The sequence below is a fragment of the Esox lucius genome, chromosome 10, assembly GCF_011004845.1.
Source record: "Esox lucius isolate fEsoLuc1 chromosome 10, fEsoLuc1.pri, whole genome shotgun sequence".
In the NCBI taxonomy this organism is placed as follows: domain Eukaryota; kingdom Metazoa; phylum Chordata; class Actinopteri; order Esociformes; family Esocidae; genus Esox; species Esox lucius.
The window spans coordinates 18,043,709-18,068,702 of record NC_047578.1 but is presented as its reverse complement, the minus strand read 5'-3'; the positions used below and the strand labels follow the sequence as shown (position 1 = coordinate 18,068,702).

At 42.8% G+C, this 24,994-nt stretch overlaps 1 protein-coding gene across 6 annotated transcripts in view; it reads right to left on the bottom strand.

Annotated features, from left to right (window-relative positions):
* npr1a (natriuretic peptide receptor 1a) overlaps positions 1–24,994 on the bottom strand; it is a 59,845-nt gene that overhangs the window by 21,900 nt on the left and 12,951 nt on the right. For 5 of the 6 annotated variants that reach the window (XM_010873680.4, XM_010873681.5, XM_010873682.5 and 2 more), the window contains exons 3-5: positions 18,589–18,776; positions 16,633–16,746; positions 11,205–11,340 (exon numbers count right to left, since the gene is read on the bottom strand). In XM_010873680.4, the coding sequence (XP_010871982.2) occupies positions 11,205–11,340; positions 16,633–16,746; positions 18,589–18,776 (438 nt within the window). Of the gene's footprint in view, positions 1–11,204; positions 11,341–16,632; positions 16,747–18,588; positions 18,777–23,363; positions 23,464–24,994 lie in introns of those variants that run through there. The other variant, XM_010873683.4, reaches the window with a different exon arrangement.

Here is a 24,994-nt window from a genome sequence, read left to right as displayed (position 1 = left end):
TGGTGTAATTCTTGACAACATAGATTCAATAATTTGGTAGCACAGCATTTGGCCAAAATAACTGCAATCTAGTACACTTTTCTTGACAATGTGCTCCAATTCTCCCAGAATTGAAGGGTTCCTCCCAACTACTGTCTTTAGACCTTCAACACGTTTTAAAAATGATTTTAGATGGCCACTTCAGAACATTCCAATGTTTTGTTTTGAACTATTCCAGGTTTTCATTTCCCAAGTGTTTTTGGGGTCATTGTTTCGCTGGAAGGTCGAGGATTTTTTGGCTTGTTTAACCATAAAAACAAATAATTATATTTATGTATACCAAAAATAATTGTATATATACAGTTTTCAATCAGAAATGGTGCATTTCTCACAACTGTAGGAACTACATATCCTCCAATCTATGCCACAAATATCCATTGGATAAAATCTGGCACAGATTTGAATGGTCGTCAGATATATCCATCGTCCCCCTGCCTTCAGTCCAAGGACTAATGAATGGAAGGAGGAATAGAAACAAGTAAAAGTGAGAAGTGCATTTGAAACATATTCTGACAGGACTATTTAAAGGTAATAAATCGTTGATTTTCCTACTCTGACACCAGTTGGGTAAAAGGTGCAGTAACATACCTGGCTAATTATCATTGAAATAGAGCTCATGTCTGACAGCCTGGCTAATCGTAGCCAGTGGTGCTTTAGTCTTGTTCAGACAGCTTGGCGAGCGAGTGGGGGAGCGCTCGAGGGATGCATTGAAAAACAGAACCATAATTAAAGCACATAAAGGGTGTGTATATGTGTGTTTGTGTGTGTGTGTGTGTGTGTGTGTGTGTGTGTGTGTGAGTGAAAAGAGGAACAGATCCCGTCTGACGTTTTCCCAGTCGTCAGCCGGAAAGGAGCAGCGTAAGGGATGTGACGTTTACGGTCACAGTGAAACAAAGATAATTAGCATAATTGAATAAATTAAAGGGATGTTGCTTTTAATCCAGCGAAGGGTCATGTGACAAATATGGATAAAGCTTCCTGTAACCCAGTCTGAAACGCAGAAAAACACACGCACAAACACACACAAACACACACACACACACACACACACACACACACATGCACGCACCCAGTCTTGTTCACAAACCTGCAAACATGCGCACACACACACACACACACACGACCCCCTGAACCATTAGTCATGTAATAAGAACCAGTGTGTGGAGGATGAAACTCAATGCTCCTGACTCCTGGTCTGTGTGTTGCACTGCTGACAGTGTGAGCCTTGCCTGAACACAGCTCACTCTCTCTGGCTAACAATTCAGTCCCCCACTCTGCTTCTTTTTATAGTCCAGCGTCGTCCCTGCTTTTGTCCTTCAATTATTTCCTTCACCATCTTTCCATCTCATTCTCTCCACTTTTCACGATTTCTGTGATTGCAGCCGGAGCTGTTTTTTGCTCGTCTCTCGATTCCACAACACATATCACTGACACACGCTCAGCAAAACCTCTCTCTCAGTTAAATTTCTTCCCCTCATTGCTCATTCCCAAATCTCTATTTTCAGTCTTTGTAGCCACTTTAGTCAATCTTTCTGCGTTTCCTCTCTCTCTCTCTCTCTCTACCTCTACTTTTCCATTTACCAATCTGCCTCCCTCCATCCTTCCTCCTTGCTCTTTCCCTCATCCTCTCCTCCCTCTTTCCTTCTCCCCATACTTTTGTCCTTCTGCCTCAATCTCTCCATCCATCTGTTACCTAATCGGTCTGAGTCCCCAGGCTCAATGGGTTTTTTAGTATAGATCTGTATAAGAGAGCTGGCTAACCCATTGTAGTGATCACATAGCCCAGTCCACTTATAGTCGCTTCAGTCTGTCCCTCAGTGATGAAAGCAGAGCCCTCCACCGATCCCGACCACATCTGTCACGTCCTGCTGCAATCAATGCGAAGGTGCCGAGTTTAACAACTGTTCTATAAAAAAAGCATTAGTCCAGTCCCTTTCAGTGTAGGTTCATCTTGTTAATAAAGCTTTTTTATGCCTTTTTCATGAATTATAAATAATTCACAAATGACAATAGAAGGTCACTCGATAACGAGCTAAGTTGACATTTCTTTCCATCAACAGAAAGTTTACTTCAGAAATGTCAAAACACGAACCGCCTCATAATAATGAAGGCCGTGTCTCAACTTGTGTTAACAGCCCATTTGTATGTTTTAAATCCATACACATCCCTCCCACCATAGACGCCATGTCCATGTCAAGTTGAAACAATCAGTCAGGAAACACACACAGGAACCCGCCCACTGTTATACAACCAAAAACTTGCATGTCCCAAAGTAACTGGGGCCTCATAACTGTCAACATGGAAGAAACCAGCCAAGTCCAACCACTGCTCCCTTAGCAACCAGACATGTATGAGCTAATGGAACTTCATATGGTATGGATATATCATGGAACTAGAACAGGACATTTACAGTTGTAAAGTGCTGTGCTTGCTAGCCTTAAATTATTTATGGTTTTGAATTAATAGTATTATTGGTAGTGATGGCCGTAGTTATGACATTTAGTAGTAGAAGTTGCAGTAAAAAGTGTTTGTTATTGTAATTTCGGGGGTGGCTTGAAAGGTATAGCATTTTCTTCTAATTCAAATATACGGCCTTAGAAATGCACAGGGATTTCAGGCAATTATGGTTGTAGTTTAACAAATACGTTAGTAGAAAAAAAAAGCTTTCTTCAAGCAACCTGCTAGATAGTCAGCATGTACATTTGGTCTTGGTAGTTTTACTGTTTAAGCCATACAAGTGGCAGCAGAATAATAATAATAATAATAATGATTAATTTTTTTTTCAGTTGTGCTTAGCTTTCAATAAGCACACCTGATAATATATGCTTTTTAGGATATGCAGCAGCGCCGTCATGTATTTCCACTGAGGGCGTTTTGGGCAACTGAAGAGCCATGAGAAGAGTCTTGTGGAGTTCACAAAGAGGGTTGTGGTGGGCTGTGGGAAAAGAAGAGACTGAGGGATCCCAGTTGCAGGTTGGGATTAGTGGGAGACCAAAAATGGGAATTTTGGGACATCAGCCTCCACGTTCCCATGGACCCTGGCTGGGTAGATGCCGTTGTGACACGCCTTCCTATCAGGACTGATTGGTTCGTTAGGTTGAAGAGGGGTATCGGTTGAGTGTCCTTTGCAACAGCCTGTTGTTATAGTTAGATCGATGGGTGCTGATTTCTAAGTGCGTATTTGCTCGATCGATACAACTCCTCTTTGAATGCCCTCTCAGAATGACAAGAGATCTCAGTCTTACTCTCCTCTCCCACTAAAAGGTCTGATTGTGCAGGTAACTACTTTGTTTAAGAAAAATGTATGGTACAACAGTGCAAAATAGACACAAGTTCTTGGTACTTCAAGTACTCTCGAAGAAAGAAAATGTAAGGTAAAGTGGTGGACTTTCAAAAGATCTGTTAGGCTTTAAACCAATTTAAATCAGACCTTTACAGAAATGGCTCATGCGTTTTCAAAGTGACTCATTATGTAGCTGCTCATTGAAGAACAGATGCCATGTAGCTACTACCTGCATCAGGTAAATGCGCACTCTGAGCTTTGGCGCGGTATGCAGTTATTTGGTTTGAATGTGACATGACAACCATTAGCATAATTAAAAGCAATAATCCAAAGAACTACCATCAGATAACTGGGACCGCGCACCTCATTTCCAGTCTGGCGTATTATGAAGAACTTCTTCATTAGTGCTTTTCAATCATACGCAGTTATCCAAGCTAGCCTTTGTGTGTGGGTGTGTGTGTGTGTCAGGCAGTTTGGATCAATGTAACGTTGAAGTGGTTGGTTAATAATGCACACGGCACTGAACAGAATGTATTTACTGCTGATTAGAGCCCTAATGACAATCTGTACTGGTTGATGGCACATGTTGCAAAGAGGGAGGGCAGACAGACAGGAAGTCAGACAGACAGCCAGACAGAATTTTGATGTATTATTGGTAGCAAGAGATATTGTTAGTTGTGCCACTGGTACCGCGGCTCTAATTATTGCAATGGCGCTTCAGTTCTTGTACTGTATAAAGAGCAGCCAGTCGGACATGAAAGAAAAAGAGCGGATGATCGTGTCGCGTATGAATATAAACAGCTCAGTCGAGAAATAAGCCAGTCGTCCTAATGAAAATATTATGCCAGCTCAGAATCTGTGTGATCTCATTGTGGAACACCCGCCAGGGCCTGTCCTCCAGATACGGCGCGCAGTGTACCAGCTGTCACACAACGTGTGTAGAACAATTAGGTGAAAAAGGTTGGTCCAATCAACGTCGTGAGAAATCAAATCACATCCAGATGCTGTGGAAAAGTACCAGCGGTACCAGGCAGCCAACCGTAGACAAAAGGGACTCCCCTTTCATCTGCCTGAACGTCTACGTGCGCATCCCAAACGTCACGTAGGGCTGTGCTCATCGGGAGTGGACGGTTTTGTGGATTGGGCGCCATTCGGGATGTGGCCGGACACAGGAAGTGCGTCCATCAGGGGAAGCGTCACATGCTGGGCTCAGCTGCTAAACTAATCAACAAGGGGAGAGATAAACAGAGGGGAGGCTCACCTACCCTGATCCAATTCCCTCTCTGGAGAGCACAGTGCGGTTTCAGCCACTGATATACATGGAATTGGGAGAACGGTCCTCTTGGGAATGGGCCGAAAGTCAATCATGCGTGCGTGTCAGTGTGTGGAAGTGCGTTGGAAGGCGGGATGGGGTTATTTTATGAGTGCAATTCAGATCTCGAGGCTAGAAGGGTTCTTTTTGGGATATGGGAGCAGTTTGCAGCAGACTTCAGGGCCATCATTCAAGGATGAACCTTAAAGGCACAAATGTTGTCACGGTGATCTACAACAGTCCACTGAGTCACAGTGATCTAGAACAGTCCATTGGATCACAGTGTTTTAGAACAGTCCACTGAGTCACAGTGATCTAGAACAGTCCATTGGATCACAGTGTTTTAGAACAGTCCACTGAGTCACAGTGATCTAGAACAGTCCACTGGGTCACAGTGATCTAGAACAGTCCACTGGGTCACAGTGATCTAGAACAGTCCACTGGGTCACAGTGTTTTAGAACAGTCCACTGAGTCACGGTGATGTAGAACACACCACTGGGTCACAGTGATCTAGAACAGTCCACTGGGTCACAGTGATCTAGAACAGTCCACTGGGTCACAGTGTTTTAGAACAGTCCACTGAGTCACGGTGATGTAGAACACACCACTGGGTCACAGTGATCTAGAACAAACCACTGAGTCACAGTGTTTTAGAACAGACCACTGAGTCACAGTGTTTTAGAACAGTCCACTGAGTCACAGTGTTTTAGAACAGTCCACTGAGTCACGGTGGGAGAAAGTAGAGAACAACATGTCGGTCAACAGTGGGGATGGAGACACATAAACACCCAACTTTTATGTTTCAGTAAATAAGCAGAAGTACTTCTCCATTCATCCTAAGACAGCGATGTGAAACAACAACACAACTCAGTTAAACTTATTACATTTTACTCAATTAAGAAACTACTGCCAAAGTCAGTAAAACAAAACGAAACAAAAAAAACACACACAGGGAGGCTTCCATGAGGCCATTCGGGTGTGGGTAGAGGCACAGGGGAGCAGGCTTAGCTCAGAGTAACAGTAGGCCATAATGATTGAGCAATCAGCAGCAAAATGAGCTCACATTACCCCCAGGCAGCCTCTGGCAACATTACGCCCGTTTAGTGCTGAGCTCCACATCCCCAAGGACTGAAAAGATTGAACAATCACTTCTAACCCGTTTAGAAGACTTAATACCAATATAATATACAAGCGCCAAGGGTGATTTATCAAATTTAAACCGACTAAAACACTGTCGGATTCTCAGGTCATGTGGACCCAGTGCAGTTTGTTTTGCTTTGTTTAGTTAGCAAATAAACCACACTGGATACATATTCCAAGCCTCAAGTCAGCTAGAAGATCGCTAACTGATTTGCAGAATGAAAACGATTAATTAATTCAGAAGGAAGTTTATCTGCAATTCAGTTGAATGTGGATGATCTGTGGAGTTGACCATGGGGTTAGTGTCAACTTTAATTAGAGGGTATGTTCTTCCAAATCAGATGAGCCATATAGAAGTGACAGCACATTTTCTACTTAGTTCCCCCATTTTAGGATCCAAAAAGTATTTGGAAAATTGGCTTCACAGCATCCAATGTATAGACAGCACTGGAAGAAGACCACCTCTGGACACCAACAGGATGGCAATGACGTGTCGAACACCAGACCTTCAGAACTACACATGCTAATAATGACCGAGGTGACCTGTGTTCTTTTTCGGCCAGTCAGGGCGAAGCGAAACACAGCTCTGGCTCTTCAATCGGGGTGCCTGCTCTTCGCTTTGCGAGTCCAAGCTTTCTTTAACACAAAGCAAGACAATAAAGAGAGACGGGAGAAGAGAGAAGGGGAGCGATGAAAAGAACGTGGGCGAGTCTAAAATACATGACGTATGTAAACGTAGAGCTGAGATCCTGGCCGCTGGCTGTCGCTGGGGGAAGGTCGGAGGTGTCAGAAAGATGGATTCCACTGCATATCATGGTAGAGAACAAGGAGAGCAGAGAGGGGAAGACAGACTGTGGAGAGTGGGATAGGTATATAGCCTCTAGAGACCATGGAAGAAACGCCGGGAGAAGGGGAATGAGGGCCAGAGAGCTTAGACGAGCAGACCAAGGGGGAGAAGGAAGGGGAAACAGATGGGGCAAGGACAAAACAAGATAAACAAGACCGAGTAGCCCGAAGGAGAGTGAAAGAGACGTGGCACGATAGTAAGAAAAGAAGGAGATGAACTAGATGGGTATAATATGAGGGGTGGAAATAGAGTGAAATAAACACGATCCAGATGGTGGACGTAAGGACGACAGAAGGACATTGACCTGATGTCTGAGGGAAGGCACACATCAATAGACTACCTGGATGGCACATCTTTGCATGAAGACGCCGTTATAGGACCATAAACTCGTTTTCCGTGCAAAACATATTTTCTCATGACATCAGGGAAAGATATTCGATTGTGTTTGATCTGGTTTGCATAACAAACTAGTTTAAAACCTATTGTTATGATTGCAATAAATCCTAATTTTGGCATCCACTGGCCACTCGTTTTGAGGCTATAATGGGTGGAGCCCATGCGTTTCTGCTGAATGTCTAAACGGTAAGAAAAAAGGCACTGACTCTAGAACAGGCTATGTCCACAAAACCAACCACCTCGAGGAGGAAATACATTAACACATTAGCAGTTGTTAAAGTAAAATAAGCTACAGATAATAAATACAGTATCAATCTCTCCAGGGCTAAGTATGTTAAGCCATATCCACATTGTTTATTTGCATCTCTCATGTTTGTGTAGAAAAATGCAATTGGAATAATGCAATTGGAATAATTGCATTCATGATAAAAACCGTATTTGAAACGAAACCTCGCTCTCATAGCTAGCAAACAGGCTGACGGTGACATCACATAACAACGTTACAGTCACCGTGAGGCTGGGCCGGCCCACACGCAACATCAAGCCGAGGAGGACAGAGTGCTGCTCTGCCGTTCTTGGTGCGACAGAGGCAAAGAGGGACGGGACACAGATGTGTGAGATAAACAGGGAGCTCTGTTTACCCTTTATTAGATTCCCATCCTTTTATTCGGGTCCTGCAGCGCCATGTGTTCTGGCAGAACCCGCACGTGTTTTAATCAGTGCACATGCGGGACGGCACGGGGGGGGGGAGATCGACGGAGCCGTGATTGATATGGGGAGGTGACATGAAGAGAGGAGGGTCATGAGAGGTGGTGATGTAACAAATGCCTACATTAAAAACGGGCTTCGGCTAATGGCCCCCACACCAGCCGTCGTATTTTGGTGGACTTCGGTACGTGTGTGGACTTCGGTACACACACACCCTCACACACACACACACACACACACACAAACATGTATGTGAGTCACACACACACGTTCCTGAGTGGAGGTTTCTCAGAGGCGGGCACCCGGTAATGGGTTTTCATGTCAGGTTGTGTTTATACCTGTCAACACAGACACCCAGTGGAAGATGGTCTAGTTCAGTCGAACTTGGCCAAACACAGACACGGTCAAATTCATTCCGTAGGCCAGTGCTCTAAAAAAGGCACAGGCCCAACAAAAAAAACACTACTTTTGCTCAGAGCTTGCTCATGGTAACTTGAGCTCTGGAGTCGATCAGCTCGTGATAGGATGTCCTTGAGTGATCTTGTAGAGGGGTGTCAGCAGAACTACTGAAAGAACTACTGTTTCATTTGGGGAAATGCATGATGTTTATATATGCATATATCTTAGAAGAGAAGTGTGTTGAAAAGCGTACATAAATAAATAAAACTGACGTTTCATATTACCAAGTACTCAATGAGGCCACATCAGCTGATGTTATAAGCGGGGCTCGCTCCAACACATTACATCCATCTCCATCACTCCCCTGGCAGTGTGCACTTGCTAGCCACATCCGAGCGATTCATTGACAGCATGGTCTCTAATAACGCAAATCCAGCGTAAACTGTCCCAGATCACAACTTTACACTTCAAATATACCAGGAAAAGTTTGGGTAAGGAGAGACCAGGTTAAAAAGAGCATACTCTCTAATGCCTCCATGGCTCTCTTTCTCCCTCTCTCCTTTCTATACTCCTTTCTCTTTGTCTCCAAAGCCTGAAGGCTGTATTAGCTTACTGCTTTCTAATTGTGAGTCACTCTTCGGGACAGCAGCAATACAGAGGGGGCCTGATTAAATTCAAGCTAAATGTGGCGGCTAACTATCAGAGATGAAATGAAGGTGCCTGGCACAGGGCAGCTGTTCTTCGGGACTGCTAATAAGTTTCAATCGGTGGCTGTCGTGAGAGGATCATGAGAGGACGATGAGAGGATGATGAGAGGCACAGTCTGACGTCAGCAAGTACAACGTGCAAACCATCTGACGTAAGACAACCGACATGCTGAAAGGGCGCGTGGCGATAATGGACTTCATGGAAGAGTGAAGAGCAGACAGGAGACTGTATCAGGGCAATAAGCTAAGCGGCTGTGGACACACTGTGCCTGTTTAGTGGGATTAGGCAAGGCACAAACCGTATTGCTGGGTGGTAAAAACGACATGACCCATGAGCCCACACAACCTACCTGCTTCTTCGGCCCCCGGCTGAAGGTCATTTCAGCTAATCACTGGCTTTCTGTTTATTACATTATTTCATTCCATTTTTTTCAGTGTTTTTCCCCATGTCCCCATTATTGCTTTGCCTTACTGCAGCCACACCAAAGCAGGTGAGGGAGCGTCGCAGACCGAGTCCTCTGCCGGTTTCGCCAAGCTGTTGGGACTCTTAACTCACTGCATTACAGGTCAAACAACCAGCATTCAGCTTGCAGTGCCCTGACCTAACACAAGGAGTCAATAGAGGGACGACAAGACCAGGCCGACCTGTCCGACAGCCACCTCAGCTGGCACTGCTGGTACAGAGCGACCAGGATTCAAACACCTGGTTTCAATGACGGCATAATAACAGTCAGTTGTTTAAGGGCTTCCTCTACATTGTCTCACCACACACACACACACACACACACACACGCTGCCTCTAAGGAGTTCACCGCTTCCCTGACCGTGTGACCTCATGTCAAGTCGCAGTGTTTACTCCGGACAGCATGAAAACACGCCAGCAGGGAAGCCTTAAAATAGGCAACCATTTAACCCCCCCCACCCCCCCGCACACATTCTCTCTCTCAACACACGACTGACCGCAGTAGGTCACTGGTTCTTGTGAGCCTTGGCCGGAGCGGACATTAAAACTGTCAAGGACGGGGCTGATCTCCTCGGCTAGTCAGTCAGGGACAGAGAGGGACAGACTGTTGGTCAATAAACCGGGAAAACAACAGAGCTCAAAGTGACAGCCTGCATCACACTGCAGAAGACAATAGCAGCTAACAACTGCAGTCCGTTGAAACACTGATATGAATTCCGGTGCCGTAACAGGGCTGAATGTGACCGTCTGCTGCAGTTAGTTAAATCCTGGTGATGAAAAGGCACCCCGATGTAGCGAGGCAAACAGTGGTAAAGTGAAGAGCAGGTAAGTAAACTAACCCGTCTGGGAGTTGCCACGATTACCTCAAGAACAGAACCGGAGAGATAAGTGCTGGAATAGTCCTCAGATGAGACGTCGGGTGCTCTAATCGTTCACTTGTCAAAATGAGAAACCCTGGAGGGTTATTTGTTATCTTGAATGAGCAGCAATTTTGGTCTTTCAGATCAAAGCAATCAAGTTACGGTATACCTGCAAGGTGATGATTTGCTTTACCTACGCGAGCAAGTTCCTTAATCAATGTCAAATGTTCACACTTCATCTGTGACTATGTAGTGTATGCTTGTGTGCGAGTGTGTGTGCGTGCGTGCGTGTGCGTGCGTGCTTGTGCGTACGTGTGTGTACGAGAGGGCTAGGCTGGTACTGTCATCTGTGATACTGATTCCTAACGTTCTATAACAGGATTAGGATTTCATTGGAACTGGTTCAGGTGTTGATCTGACTGGTGGTCCGTTCAGCTGTCCTAACTGGTACTGCTTCGAATGCCCGGCAGGATAATGTCCACCCTCTCAATGCTTCTCCATCAACTGTGTAATAACAGCTGTGGCTGTGATAGTGTGTGTGTGTGTGTGTGTGTGTGCGGCGCGGGAGGTAGACTGACTATATTACCGTTTTGGCAAAACACAGTGTGTGGTTATGGCGAGACTCCGATTACCGCACCCAAATGTATGTCTGCTGAGGTAATGAACGCTAACTGTACGCTCACTGAACTGCGTCGTTACAACGGATTCACACAGAGAATGCCTTGGCGGCGTTCTCACTCCAGTCAATTTAGAAAATGAACGTTTCAAAGCCCTGTTTGCCATCATTTACTCTCACTTATCATTAGCGTAATTGTTTCGAATATCTACGGGTAACGTAACAAAAGGCATGTGGAGGATTCTGACTCGTTGCGTGAGATACCCTGCATGTCAAGTAGGCGCAAGCACAACGTGAAGATTATTGACTTCACAGCAGGACACAGGGGGACAATCTCTTTCCAGTGCACAGGTCCCGTAGAGAGCGAAGCGGCGGCACTGAACAAGGTTGACAGAGCGTCCCAGCACAGCCGAGCGTGTCCGCATTGACTCACCGTGGAACGTGCGGTTCCACATCTTCCTGGTGACGGTGTTCCCTCGCGGACGGCCCCCTCCCTCGGCCAGGGTCTCATTCAAGGCCTGTGAGTAAAGCAGGACCCCGTCATAGAAGCCTCCTGCTATCAGGTTCATCTGGAGGGAGGAAGAGACAGAGGACGCTTCATTATATCAACCTGTCACCCTCACCTACCACCTGTTCTCCGCTCTTCGTCGGTATATTGTGAAAGGTTTTATTTCTCTCTCTGTCTTATCAGCCGCTTTCATATACCTCTTATCATCCACTTAATTCTACCTCTAACTTACCATCCTGGGTTGTCTACCCGTGGGTGTATCAGTGACGTCTGTATGTCCGTCTGTATGTTAGCGCGACTGTGTGAATTGAACAGACCTTGAAAGAGGTCAAGCTGACAAGGATTATTTACTGGCCCCTGAATGGAACTTTGTAACTAGAACTATTATAGAACGCCTCGCACCGATCGTAACTCAAGAATTTATTTGTTTGGGTTAGACTGACTAAGAGCTGGGATTTACGTGTTGCCAAACTTGCCATATCTCCACATCAGCCAGACATGAAGAAATGGGCCATGTTCCTCCGGGGTGAGAGCTCTGTCTGACCTCCCACTCCGACGGATGTGGGACAGCTGTCAGCAGCTGTTTATGTAAATGAACCTTGGAGATGCTGCAAATGTCAAAGTCTGCCAGAACACATTCTGAGCACCTTTGTCTTCTTCAGGGAATCATCCATATATCCATCATCTATGTATCCATTGAACAATTCTCTTACTCACCCAGATACTTTAAAATTCAAACAGTGCTAGCTAAAATATGTTGTTTTAATTGTTGGTGCCAAAATAAGTAAATATTTTATGTGGTTCAGGTGTGATTCGCTTTTTAGTAAGGTGACATCATAATATTACATCATAATATTGCAATAATTAGACTGGTGGTAATAGTGTAGTAAAATTTAGCAAGTGCTTGATTTTTTATTCAAAATACAAATGTTAAATTCCAAATTCAAACCTATTCTTCACCTTTTCCAGTTTGGCAATTACCCATTCATGATCTTTAGGAGAATGCAAATTCCGGCCAACAACCAAGCAGAAACAAGGCAACCCTGTCCAACACCCACTAGTCCAGCCAGGGTAATGCTGATGTAGATACTTAAAACACTGCTTGTCATTTTCTGTCAAAATCATTGAGGTACTGATAGGCAAACATTGCACTTATTCAGTCTGTTCTCTTTTCTGACTGTGTCTGTTGAAACAAACCTCTGCTTTTACTCTGTACATTTGGTGGGAACCAGTGTTTATTTTTAAGCACAGTAGTCATGGGATTTTAGTGACTCATGCTGCGCTGGATATTCTGACAAATGCTTTCATTGTTGCCCACAGGTAACACGTGATGTGAAAAGGGTTTAATGGTGAAGCTGTCTCAGGTAACAAGGGACGAAGATGTCAAGGATTTTAATGGTGGAATTATCTCTAGAGCTTGCAACAATAGCTCACTTCCAATATATGCACATTTTAAAGATTGGGAGTAAAAGTCTAAGGTTGTCATAGAAACAGCGGCCATCATTTCAAGCCTAGAACACTGGAAGGGAGAAACATACATATAGAATATAGAAAGAGCTGAAAATATGTCACACTCTCTGACAGGTGTTAATAGGCAAACGACAAACTAGACTAACAGACAAAAGCCCAACTTATGTTAGGAGAAGGCAAGTGTCATATTGATAGGTTGCAGAGAAAAGTATCAGCAAAGCAGGCAAAATGAATTGTAGGAGAGGGTCTGCAAACCACATGGCCGGCACCTATCTTTATTCTACCATAAATGCAGGGAGAAAGACATACTGGAGACTTCTTTGGTGTGGCAAATCACCTGACTGGCTCTAATAAAGTTAGAGCACCTGCCTTCCAAATCTCTCTTTATCTTTGAACTTTTAGCCCGGCAGGTCTCCACACCGACAACACCGCACGTACACCGTGCACACATACTGTAATAACAGCACGCACAGGATATACCACGGCACGCTTTCACACAATGAATCTCTAACACAATATGTGTCATTCGCCTAATTAGAATCGGGTTAAGGTTAAACTTACTATGTCCACTTGGACAAATGTGAGGTAGACTACAGATAGTAGACTACAGATAGTAGACTACTTTAACCCGTGTCTTATAGGGAAGTAAACAGAGCTTCACAAGTACACCGCGTTACAACAGCCAACCATTTTTTACATTTGGTCTTTGTTGCTATGGCAACCAGCATATGGGCAAGTTTTCCTAAGTGCCAGATGAGAGGGAAGCGTAACGTTTTACCTCTCATGGACTGTTGCTGCGCTAATTAGTGACTGGCCCGCTAGCTTCCTGAACTGGGGGCCATTGATTGGGATGAGACTCGACATTGGAGTGTGATGCACAGATAGGTCACTTGAATTAGCCAAGCCCATGCTTAGAAGATTCTGTGAGAGATAAGACCGCTGCCACTGAAGACCGCCATGACTACAAAGCCAGAGTCGTTGAGACAGCCAGGACTCTGTGTCCACAAACCACAGTCATAGAAAGTAAAACATTTCCTTAAAAAAACATTTATCGTTACTGAGATTGTTCTGGTTTAGTGAGCTACTTGCATTTGATATGTTAGAAATAGGTCAAATGAAATTCCTCTGTGTTTTATTTTGATGCTTTTTTTTCATTGGTCAGTGTGTTGCCTTTTAAAAACAACATAATGCCAAAGCAAAATTAGTTATTGTCCCAGGAGGAGATGTATCTTTCCATGCTCTTTCTGATAAATAAATCCTATTGAAAGCCAGGCTTGTGTGGAAAATATACAATCCAGCAAGCCCAATAATCTGCTTAGTGGCATGACATAGCAGGTCTGCCGTGCCAGTGAAATCCAACGCCCTCTCTCCCTCATATGGAGCACGGACACCTGTTTGTAAGTATTGCCTTCACCTGTGTTTCTTATCACTGTCCCTGTTTAAGTTCCTCCTTCCCAAGTGTATCTTGTTGGTAATAGTTTGGCTCTTGTTTTTTTTTTGTACTCCTTAGTTTGTTTTATTAAAAGTCCTCTGTTCTCACTGGCCCTGTGTGCTACCTCTCATCAACGTTAGGTAATGGATGAGAGTCAGAGTACTATTTCAGCACTGGGATTTCTCTGAAGAAAGCAAATCTTCGGCAGTCTGCCAATAAAAATTTCCGCAAGATGCTACAGTACAGAATGTCACACCGATAGCTTGTAATCACTCCTGTTACCTTTATTCTATTAGTGTAGCAAAGAGCATAGCTTTTCCAATGAAAAAAAGCTAGGCTTCTGTGGTTGCCATGGCGGAGTGAGGCAGTGTAAGCAGAAAGCAGTGTAAACATTAGAACAGAACAAAATGTTTGATGGATTGCTATGACAATGTCTTGAGTGGACCATGAAGGATGGCTTATAGAAATGTCAATCAGGAAGGTAATTGATCTTAAAGATGAAGGAATTAATGTGATGTTGTTGACTTTCACACCTAGCCATTCTGCTTTTTCCAGGGAACCCTCACTCACCTGTTGTAAATCAACACAGCGTATGGAGCTTCCCAGACACCAGCTAGCGACATTGGAAAAGCTTGAACTTAGACTTTGGTGGTCAGCTTTGTCTTAGTAAGAGCACATTAGACCGCTGCCCCATCTGGGAATCCCACTACAGAGTTTTTAATTCACAGGGCAGCATTCTTCAGTGTGCCAATCAATAACACTCTATAACATTTAAGCCTTGATGTTTAAATAGAGATCATGTATACTGTGCTAACGCAGATAAAAACTTGTGGAAGCAAATGTGGAAGACCATAGTATCAGACTATACTATTTAGAATGCGGTAAACAAAGAGATTACGAATAGAGTGGCAGTGACTTAATATGAAGATCCCGCATAACTTGGCAACCGGTTCATCACTTGAGCATCTCAATTCTAACTTTATTTATTCAATGAAAAGCTCTACATCGGTTGAAGCCCGTTATGTAAATGTGTAGGCAAAGTGCTGACGTCAAACATAAGAACCAAGGACAGAGTAAGGTAGGAATGATCAATGTGAAGCTTACAGAACAGTGCTGTGCAGTTAGGATGTCAGGGCCTGCTCAGACAAAACCATTGGTACAACAGAGAACAGGTTGTATACCATATATGCAGTGCAGAGTATTTAATGTACTTGATTACAGAATATAAAGTGAGTTTCTAAAAGCTGAAGAGCAATAAATCAGTAGAACACTGGACTGCAATGTTGTTTGTTATCCAAAAACGGTATGTTACTGTTTTGATTAGAAATCATTTTCAGAATTTTTTAGATTTTGTTTTTCACTTGGACAATGTGGGTTGCTGTTTGTGAATGTAGGCGAAAATAGTCAGATTTTGTGTTCTCATTTCTGGCTGTAAAGCAAAATAAGGTGAACATTTTTGAATGGGGGTGGTGGCTATGTCCACTGTGTTTTCATTCTCATAATTCCATATATATTGCAATTCAAAACATTAGTTAAGTATTGCTTACTTAATGTCTGCCATATGAAAACCCATTTGATCAGTAGTGAAAATAAAGTGCTGAAAATAATTATCAAGGAAAGTTATGAAGGAAAAATATTCGACTTTTTGTGCAGGTACAAAGAAAAATACTGTGACCGTACAGTTTTCCTCATCACTAGTATTAAGATGAGTGCATGCCAGCAGCTCCAGTCAGACCAAGATTTAAAGCATTGAGTGGGTAAAAACCTTCCCTTTTACAGAAATTAATTTCCGCTTGTTTTTAAACAAGGAAGATGAGAGTGATAGAGGGACAGAACTAGATGGAGAGAAAACCAAACTGTCTGAATAAAGAGACACAGTGTAAATTGAGGGATGAGAAAGTAGAGAGGAACATTTGAAGGTGTCTTTTGATTTGCGAGGGGCCAGAGTGTAGAGTAACTGTGTCATTTTAGTAATCAGAAACTTGACTGGTCTGGTATGTCTTGAATAATTCATACAAGTTACACTTGTATGGACCGGAGACTATGAGGAAAGGATATCCCACAATTTCCCGTTCATTTCTCATACAATAACAGTAGATATGTCAACAGTAGTGCACACCAAGTTAATATTAAAGGTTAAAATATTCCGCTGAGTACTGTTGAGATTTAACATAGCTTCAAGTTAATAACAGGTTTGCAAAATGTTAATCTTTAAGTGCAGTATGGCATGAAAAGAGGCCTGCTAATGAACTTGGGAGGTGAAGGTATTCATTGTTTTTTTATTTTTCTCCTAAGGGAATTTAACCTAAACCCAAGGTGTTTACTTTGGCTCATTTTGTTATCTTTTCCTGACAAACGACTTGAAGCAAATAACCAAGAAAGCAACCAATTATTCAGCCATACTTTTTACCACAGTCTTCCACTGTAACGTTGAACACATATATTACTTACCAGAGAGTCTTCCACAGTAAAGTTGAACATCTTCATGGCGTCTGTCTTTAGGTTGGCGACGAATTCCCGGTACTCTGGGTTTTGTGGCTCATTGTAGGTCAGGATCTTCACATTCTGTCACAACAGATGAATGTCAACCGAGCAGAAAAACAATGAAAATGCACATAAACACATACAATTTAGACCAGACACAACACTATGCCAGAAACTCCTATACCAGCAACTCCTGTCTCTTGTTCTCCAAAATGCTACATTTTGCCAGGGCCTGTGATTAAACTATACTTTATTCCATGCTGTGTCAGAATCCTCATTGATATTTAGTTATGCTCTACTGTCACTATATCATTCAAACATGTCATCTTAAATATGAAGGTACCCATTAGCTTTAATGTTGGGGGGATACATGGTTGCTTGACCAATAAATAACTACCCTACACTTAAAGATCAGTAAACCCTTCTCTGTGTTCTGATAATGAACCACGTGCATCTGTCAAAACTGTCCCCCGTCTTTTATCCTCCTTTTTTCTCCCATCTAAGAGTTCCTCTTCGGTTTTCTCACCATCAATCAGTAGCAAGGCCTACAGTGGGAATCCAAGGCTTTGTTGAAGCCAACCCTCTGAGTAAATCTCTGCAGCTCCGTCAGTGTTACCTCATTACCCCAGACACCAACACACTGTCCCCGCTGTCACTCTGTCCATCTGACTCTGCACCAACCTCCCTCCGGTAATGAATAAATAAATACTATATCACCCCAATGGCCTCATTTCGAAAATGTGTTCAGAATGTCCCCAGAAATGACAGCCATGCCTCTGGCCAGTCCCTAACACATCTTCACTCCGTGCGTCACATGCACATATCCTGAGCTGTTCACAAACACACACATGGGCATTGTTTGCACTCCATTATGCACTCCAACAACCACAACAATAACAACAACAACAACAGGAAAATGGTGCAAAGAAGCCCCACCTAAACTGCCATGAGGCTTAAGTCTGGTTGTATTCTTCTAGCCATACCACTTCAAATGTACATCTAATACACTACTTTATGAAGTGGTAAACTAGTCTCTCTAAACGCCCCATTCCATCAGCAGAAATAGCACCTTATAAGTCCCTCAATGAAATTCTTTGGTACAATAAGCTATTGGTACACGTACAAACATTCACCATCATTCATACGGTTTCCTTAAATGTTCTCCTTCTTCTCATTTTCGGGTCTATTCTTTTCCTTGTTCCCAGTTTGCTCTTCACATCATACTGTAGATTTACAGGGCCAGGCCAGTCAATGTCTGATCCACTGAACAGTACATATTCTCTACAGTCCCCGTAGTATTTAAAACATGTTTTAAACATTCAGTCAGCAGAAAATAGGTAATACTCAATAAGTTGAGTCATAAACACACAGGAATGTATGACACTGGCACATACTGCACATTCAGATGTGGGGCCATGAGCTAGGGAGTCAAATATGCCTATAAGAATGTGCCGATAAGGTTCAGAGTTTGTGTTCCACAAGAAATGTATGTAGGTCTGTAGGAGGGAGATGGATGTTGTTTTACAGTACAACACTATAGTAGATGACTCTTCTGGGTCAGAAAACATGCTGACAGTGTTGTTCACAGCCGGTTGTCCCCCTTAAGATGCAAGTTTGGTCTGTAAGTATGGTGCAGCGTGTATCTATTTAAATCTCTGAGGACAAATCTCTGCGAAAAGACATTCCCTCTTCTTCTACTCCTCCCTCCGTCCTTCTATACCACCTGGTAACAGTAGGGTTACAAATGTCATCCTTGCTTCATTCCAGTCATCCCATAAGTACAGTATAATAACAGTACATCAGATTTCTATAGTGCCTTTTTGGTCGCCACTGCGTCCCATTAAAGCCAGCTCGCAGACCTACTCATTTAATTCCTCGCTCAACTCCTACAGACCTCCATCCCACCATCGCCCCCAGACTCACCCGGAAGGCCTCCTTGGCTTGGCGGTCGTGTGCGTCTCCTCTGTGCCAGGGCCTGGCCGGCTCCTCCCTCAGGCTGTGACCGAACAGGTCGATGAAGAAGAAGACGTAGTCCTCCGAGGGCAGGCCCCTCACCCGGAACTGAACCATCAGCCTCCGGAAGGTGTCCCAGGAGCAGAACGAGTGGACCACTGATGAGGAGGAAGACAGAACCAAAGGCATGTGTATCAGTGGACCTGAACGACAGAGAGGGGACCACATATCCTCTGGCGCAATACATCCAGCACTTTTGGAAGGACAGGTCCGATCAACGCTTTAGTGGAACACAAAGACAAAAGAACAGTCACCACCTGCGAGTCCTACACTGAACAAAATTATAAATGCAACACTTTTGTTTTTGCCCCCATTTATCATGAGCTGAACTCAAAGATCTAAGACTTTCTCTATGTACACAAAAGGCCCATAGAGAAATTAACATTCAATTCACGGGCAACAGCTCTGGTGGACATTCCTGCAGTCAGCATGCCAATTGCACGCTCCCACAAAATTTGCCACATCTGTGGCATTGTGCTGTGTGATGGAACTGCACATTTTAGAGTGGCCTTTTATTGTGGCCAGCCTAAGGCACACCTGTGCAATAATCATGCTGTCTAATCAGCATCTTGATATGCCACACCTGTGAGGTGGATGGATTATCTTGGCAAAGGAGAAGTGCTCAGTAACACAGATTTAGACAGATTTGTTAACAATATTTGAGAGAAATGGGTGTTTTGTGTACATAGAGAAAGTCTTAGATCTTTGAGTTCAGCTCATGATAAATGGGGCTAAAAACAAAAGTGTTGCGTTTATAATTTTGTTCAGTGTATAAGCGGGGCGAAGTTACTAAAGCGCCAGTGGTTAAAACGTCGTCAGTAAGACGACAGAAACATATATAAGTGGGCCTCATGAAAAAATCCACTGCAGAAAAAGAAAATCGGTGTCATGCAGTCCTGCTGTATGCATTGAGTCAAAGGGAAAACACTGTTCCACATAATCTTCCTTCTCAATAGATAAACAGGGCAGAAGTGAAAGGAATAGTAAGGTTGACTAGACATGGAGAACAGTCCATTCTGTATCACCGGCAGAATTACGACAACCCATCTCGATGGGAGATACCATATGCAGGTTACAGTTTCACTAAAGAATGTACCAGAAAATCCAATGTCATCCCGTCTAAACAGGTTTTTAACAGGGCCAATATCTATTTTAAGTGTCCACACCAAATTGGTTACTTGGCTATGACGGTATTTCTCACAGCGCTGGCTGTTGTAGTTACCACAGAGACGGAGAGTATGTGGTAAGGTTCTGTGTGGAGGTCTAAAAGTGATTCACTGCAGATGTTGTGAAGACAGCGTGAGGGGAATGGTTTTCGTAGCTAGTAAATAGACCGACACGCTAACACCCCCCCTCACCACTCCACCCACATTCTGTGGATGCGTCAACACAACCACACACACACACACACACACACACACACACAGTTCAAGTGAGCCAGCCATCCCCTGTTCTATTTCCAATGTACTGTGAGGGAAACGCAATACCACCCTCTCGAAAGGGGTCAACCTTCTGAAATATGACCTCACATTATGGGTCAATCACTTAGGGTAATAATATGAGGGCAATAATTTTCATTGGTTGCATCATACAAAAATTTAATTGCATAGAATAATCTTAATTGGATGCAAGTTGGTTGGAGGACATGGGTGGGGTAATAGTTGTTGTAGAGAATTGGTACCTGTTGCTCCTTGAAATTAAATCATTGCCGTTCAGGACATGAATCATGATGGCTATTTAAAATGCATTAGTATAAATGTTGCCTCTTCATGTTCTTCTTTTCAAGTTCCATTTTCCGGATCTATGCTTTGACTGTGCTGCCAGGGAAAGAGTGTCTTAGAAGCCCATGGGTGGACCAAATTGTCCAGCCTTGCCCAAGGGGTGGTGAGACATTGTAAGCAGGGTCTCATCGCACTCGTCAAGTGAGTTAGCGTGCCCTCACACCTGCTGACCCACTTGGCTTGTTGGTTGGAAGAACAGACAGAACTATCACGGATGCGTAGGAGGAAGACTTCACGAACTTCAACTCTCCCAATCCGTTGGGTTGATTTGATGAGACAGGGCTGTTGATATAACTGGATGTTGAAATACCTTTATAATGCAATGATTAATAACAAAATACAAAATGTAATGGATTAATGATTGGACATTTAAGTGAAGTATAGAAGCCTCAGGCTATTATTAACTATACAAAATATACAGGTTATTAACTTAAAATAAAGCGACTATAAATCTTTACAGATTATTAATTGAAAATAAAGTGACTATACAGATTATTAATTAAAATAAAGCAACTACACAGACTATACAGATTAATAACTAAAATAAAGTTACTATACAGATAATTAACTGAAATAAAGCGACTATACACATTATACAGATTACCAACTAAAATAAAGTGACTATAGTTTATTAACTAAAATAACGCGACTATACAGATTATACAGATTATTAACTAACATAAAGAGACTATTGAGAGTAATACAGTTACATCTCAGTATTGATAACACCGGTTGATTTAATTGACAGCCAGCTACTTTACATCATATCTGGGTCCACTGGCGTAACTATCGGGGGTGTGGGAGGTGCAGTTGCACCAGGGCCCGCAGTTGGTTGGGGGCCCGTGATTGGCCTCTATCATAATAATGTTTTGTATTTTTATTTTATATTGTGTGTTTCTATGTTGTTATCACAGTCAGGATCGTCTTTAAATGCGTATATACCTCTTCTTAATTTATCATCCGGGGGGGGATTGGGGGGGCCTCTAAGGACAGCTTGCACCCAGGCCCGGCGTCACCATGCTACGCCACTGTCTGGGTAAAATGCCTCAAAACTCCCTTCTCTAACAAAATGTATAATACAGAAAGCATTCCTGAACTGAACTCAATTTGTTAACTGATCATTTTTTTTTTAGAAAGGTAGGCTTGGATAAACTTTTGGACAGACTTAGATATTGTTTTTTATTTACCCAACGCACAAACCCTATCAGGCACTGTAGGAATTATTTAACCAAATGTATGCTTACCAATCAGTCCTCTACCTGACAAAACAACCTTGTGCATATGTGAACAAAGCAATACCTATATTGCCGGAAACAATTCAATTCCTAACAGCCTCCCACCAATTTTAAAGCATCAAAGAAAGGTTCATTATTCCTAAGCAAATTCCTCGCTGATTAAATGGTTCTGCTGGATGTGATCCTGGGACGGCTAGAGTAAATCAGACAGGGCGGGAGACTGAGAAGGGGGAGACAAGACCCAATTAGTCGAGGGCAAACTGCTGCATTTCTAACACACATTCTTCCTCTATCTCTTTTTTCCAAGTCTTTCTCTGACTGTCTCAAACTGTATTTCTCATAATGGTCCCACTTTCTCTCACCCATCTCTCCCATCTCTCTCTCCATCTTTTGTCCTCCTGTGTATGCGGGGATGTCCTCTGAGAGTCACCTGTCCCTAGTGTTGATATGTGGCTGCCCTGCGTTGAGGATAAATCAGGTTTGGGACGGGTGAGGGTTGCCAGATAATGAGAGTCATTTCCCGAAAGGCCTGGGAAATTTCATAGAAAAGGGCCCTTTGGTTAATTAAACATTTTGCTAAACAGACTCATCAATATATTGATGGGAAAAAATTGCCTTATTAATCAGCAAAATCTTAATTACTATCCAGCATTATATGTTTTGTTTCAATTTAAGGCACATTTATTTAACAAACGAGGTGGAAGTAGATCATTTTTTCCCAGGCATTATTAAACTATATACAAGGATTTAAGCTTACGCTGAAAGAGCAGAGGACGGGATTTAAACTGCATTGGTGCAGTAATACTGTGTACCAGAGTCACGTTACTAATTAATGTCTCCAAATCCAATATGTTTTATAAAACCAATCGTCTTCTCACATCCTCCCCCAATGGTATTAATTTCTTCTGTCAATATGCAAATATCCTTTGCACTTGCACGTCTTACTCTACACAATGGTAGTCAAGGCATAAATACAGACAGGCACATACAATGTTCTCTAGATGGGTAGGCCAGGCAGTAAGAACAGGCACTTAGAACATTGGACTAGTAGCTGAAAAGATCCCAGATCAAATCTAAGAGAAAGCAAGGTGAAAGATTTGTTGTTCTTGAGTAAGACTGTTAACACGTAGCTTCAGTGGTCCCTCCGAGGGCGCCCAATCTGGCAAAACCATGACACCTCTCTGATTGCGAGTGTTAGGGTTAAAAGCAATTACATCTGTTGGACCTTATGTGCAAAATGATGCAATCCGTTAAAAAGCTAGAGCCATGATTCAGATTACTGTCACGTACTGCCAAGTTCACTCCCTAAATAATTTACAACCACAAACCTTTATCTAGCTCATGTACATCATCGCTCTAGTGTTGAAGGTGGACAATGATGGACATTGTGTAAGTTAGCATTATTTGAAATCCCTGAAAATTCCCAAGTTCTTCCAGCTTAAAAGTGAGCCAAGGGAAAAATGGCTCAAGGCAGAAATAGGTATTTATTATGTAAAAAGGCACATGCAGCACAATATTATCCACAATCATGTGACCTTACAAAATCAAGGTGGCAGATCAATTACGCGGGTTGACGAAAAGGTCTCTGACATAACGTAATTTCTTTTTTGCTCAAAGTAACATTTCCATTTCGTTTCAGTCTATTTCCCTCTGTACATGGTGTTCTTACCCCAGATCACTGGTGATGACAGAAAAAGTGTCAACAGGCTCATGTTGTTTAAACACTAGGCCCAGCACGACGGCAAACAGAAGCCATTACTGACATCCTTGCGCTGGCACACAGCACGTAGACCTCGCACATCCACACCGGCAACAGATGGCCCCCTTTATTAGAGCCGCCGGAAACGGCGGGAGCATTTGTCGAGCCAATTCCAAACGGCAAGCTCTCTACCCACGTCACACTGGACTGTATCAGCTGTCATAAATCAGGCAGGGTTAGACCCGTCGCTCCTTTCTGTGTGTTACAACCTCCCCCCCACCCCCCTGCCCCGGAGCCTCGCTTCAGCAGTCCTTCAAGCCAAACAGCCTGCTCTTTCTGTTGCGTGGCTGCACCGGTGTCCAGGTGTTACGCCAAAACACTAACCCCTCAGGTGGATTTCCTGCTCAGTTATGTTTAGTCAAACTGCCATTCTGAGTCGGGTTTCACAATTGCTTCGATTAGAAGGGATGTTAGAGACAGGGTTTGTTTAGCCGTGTCAGGTGAATTGTACTTAATACCCACACACCAAAACTGGATAATATTTGTCCCATGAGGATCAGTCTGAGGGGTTGTTTGGTTCATTTTGTCACTAAAAGTGGTGTAAGATCAATATAACGATAACAGTCGCTGTTGGCATGAAAGGGATTCTCACCAGTTCAGAGAAGTGGACCGATGTGGTATTGCTTTCAACAAACCTTTCAGTCGATGTGACACTCAAGCATATCATTTAAAATAATGACAATGAGTGTCACTAAAAAACACACATCGATTCTACTGTCAACGAGCACTAATCTCCTTTTTCATTTTTAAATGTAGTTATTTAAGTATTTGCTGTATTTATCCCTTTATTGACCCTTTATATTTTCAACAATACAGTATACTGATTGTCATACTAGCTACCATTTGAAATAGACTTTTAGGACCTATGTTTGTATAAAAAACTAAGGATGAAAAACATTAGAGAATGAAAAACAGAGAAATATTCTGAATGATTTTATGTTATACTGACTAAATGTTTATGTTTAAAATGAAAATGTTCCCAGCATGCTCTGCTTCAGGTTGATATTTTGTTTTATTATCCTTTTTTTGCATGTAAATTGACTGATATATTCATCTTGGCTACACAAACATCAAACACATACATTTGTCTAAAGTAATCCAATCATGTAGTAAAACATGCATTTTGCACCCACTACTGAAATGATTGTTACAATTACATAAAAACATATCCCTGTCAATTCTTCAGCTTGATTCTAATGGCAATTGTGCATTTGTTCTTTCAAGCCAATGCCTTGTGGGTAGCTTTGTGAAAATCTGGTTAAGTTCTGAGGTTATCCAGAAGTTTCAGCCGAAGCAATGATTTCATTTTTGACCATGATTTTTTTAACCATGTTTTTCTGACAACTGGTCGAGGATTTTAATCTGACAGCACAGTGTATTTGAGGAAATGTGAAATGAATAGTCCACGAACTAGGTGGATTGCAAGACTTCTAAATAAGCATTTATGGGATATGTTAAGTATTCACAGTTTCTATAACAGTCAAGGAAGTGAAATTATAGAAAATAAATGTGTTCAATAACCATATCTCTGTCATTAACAA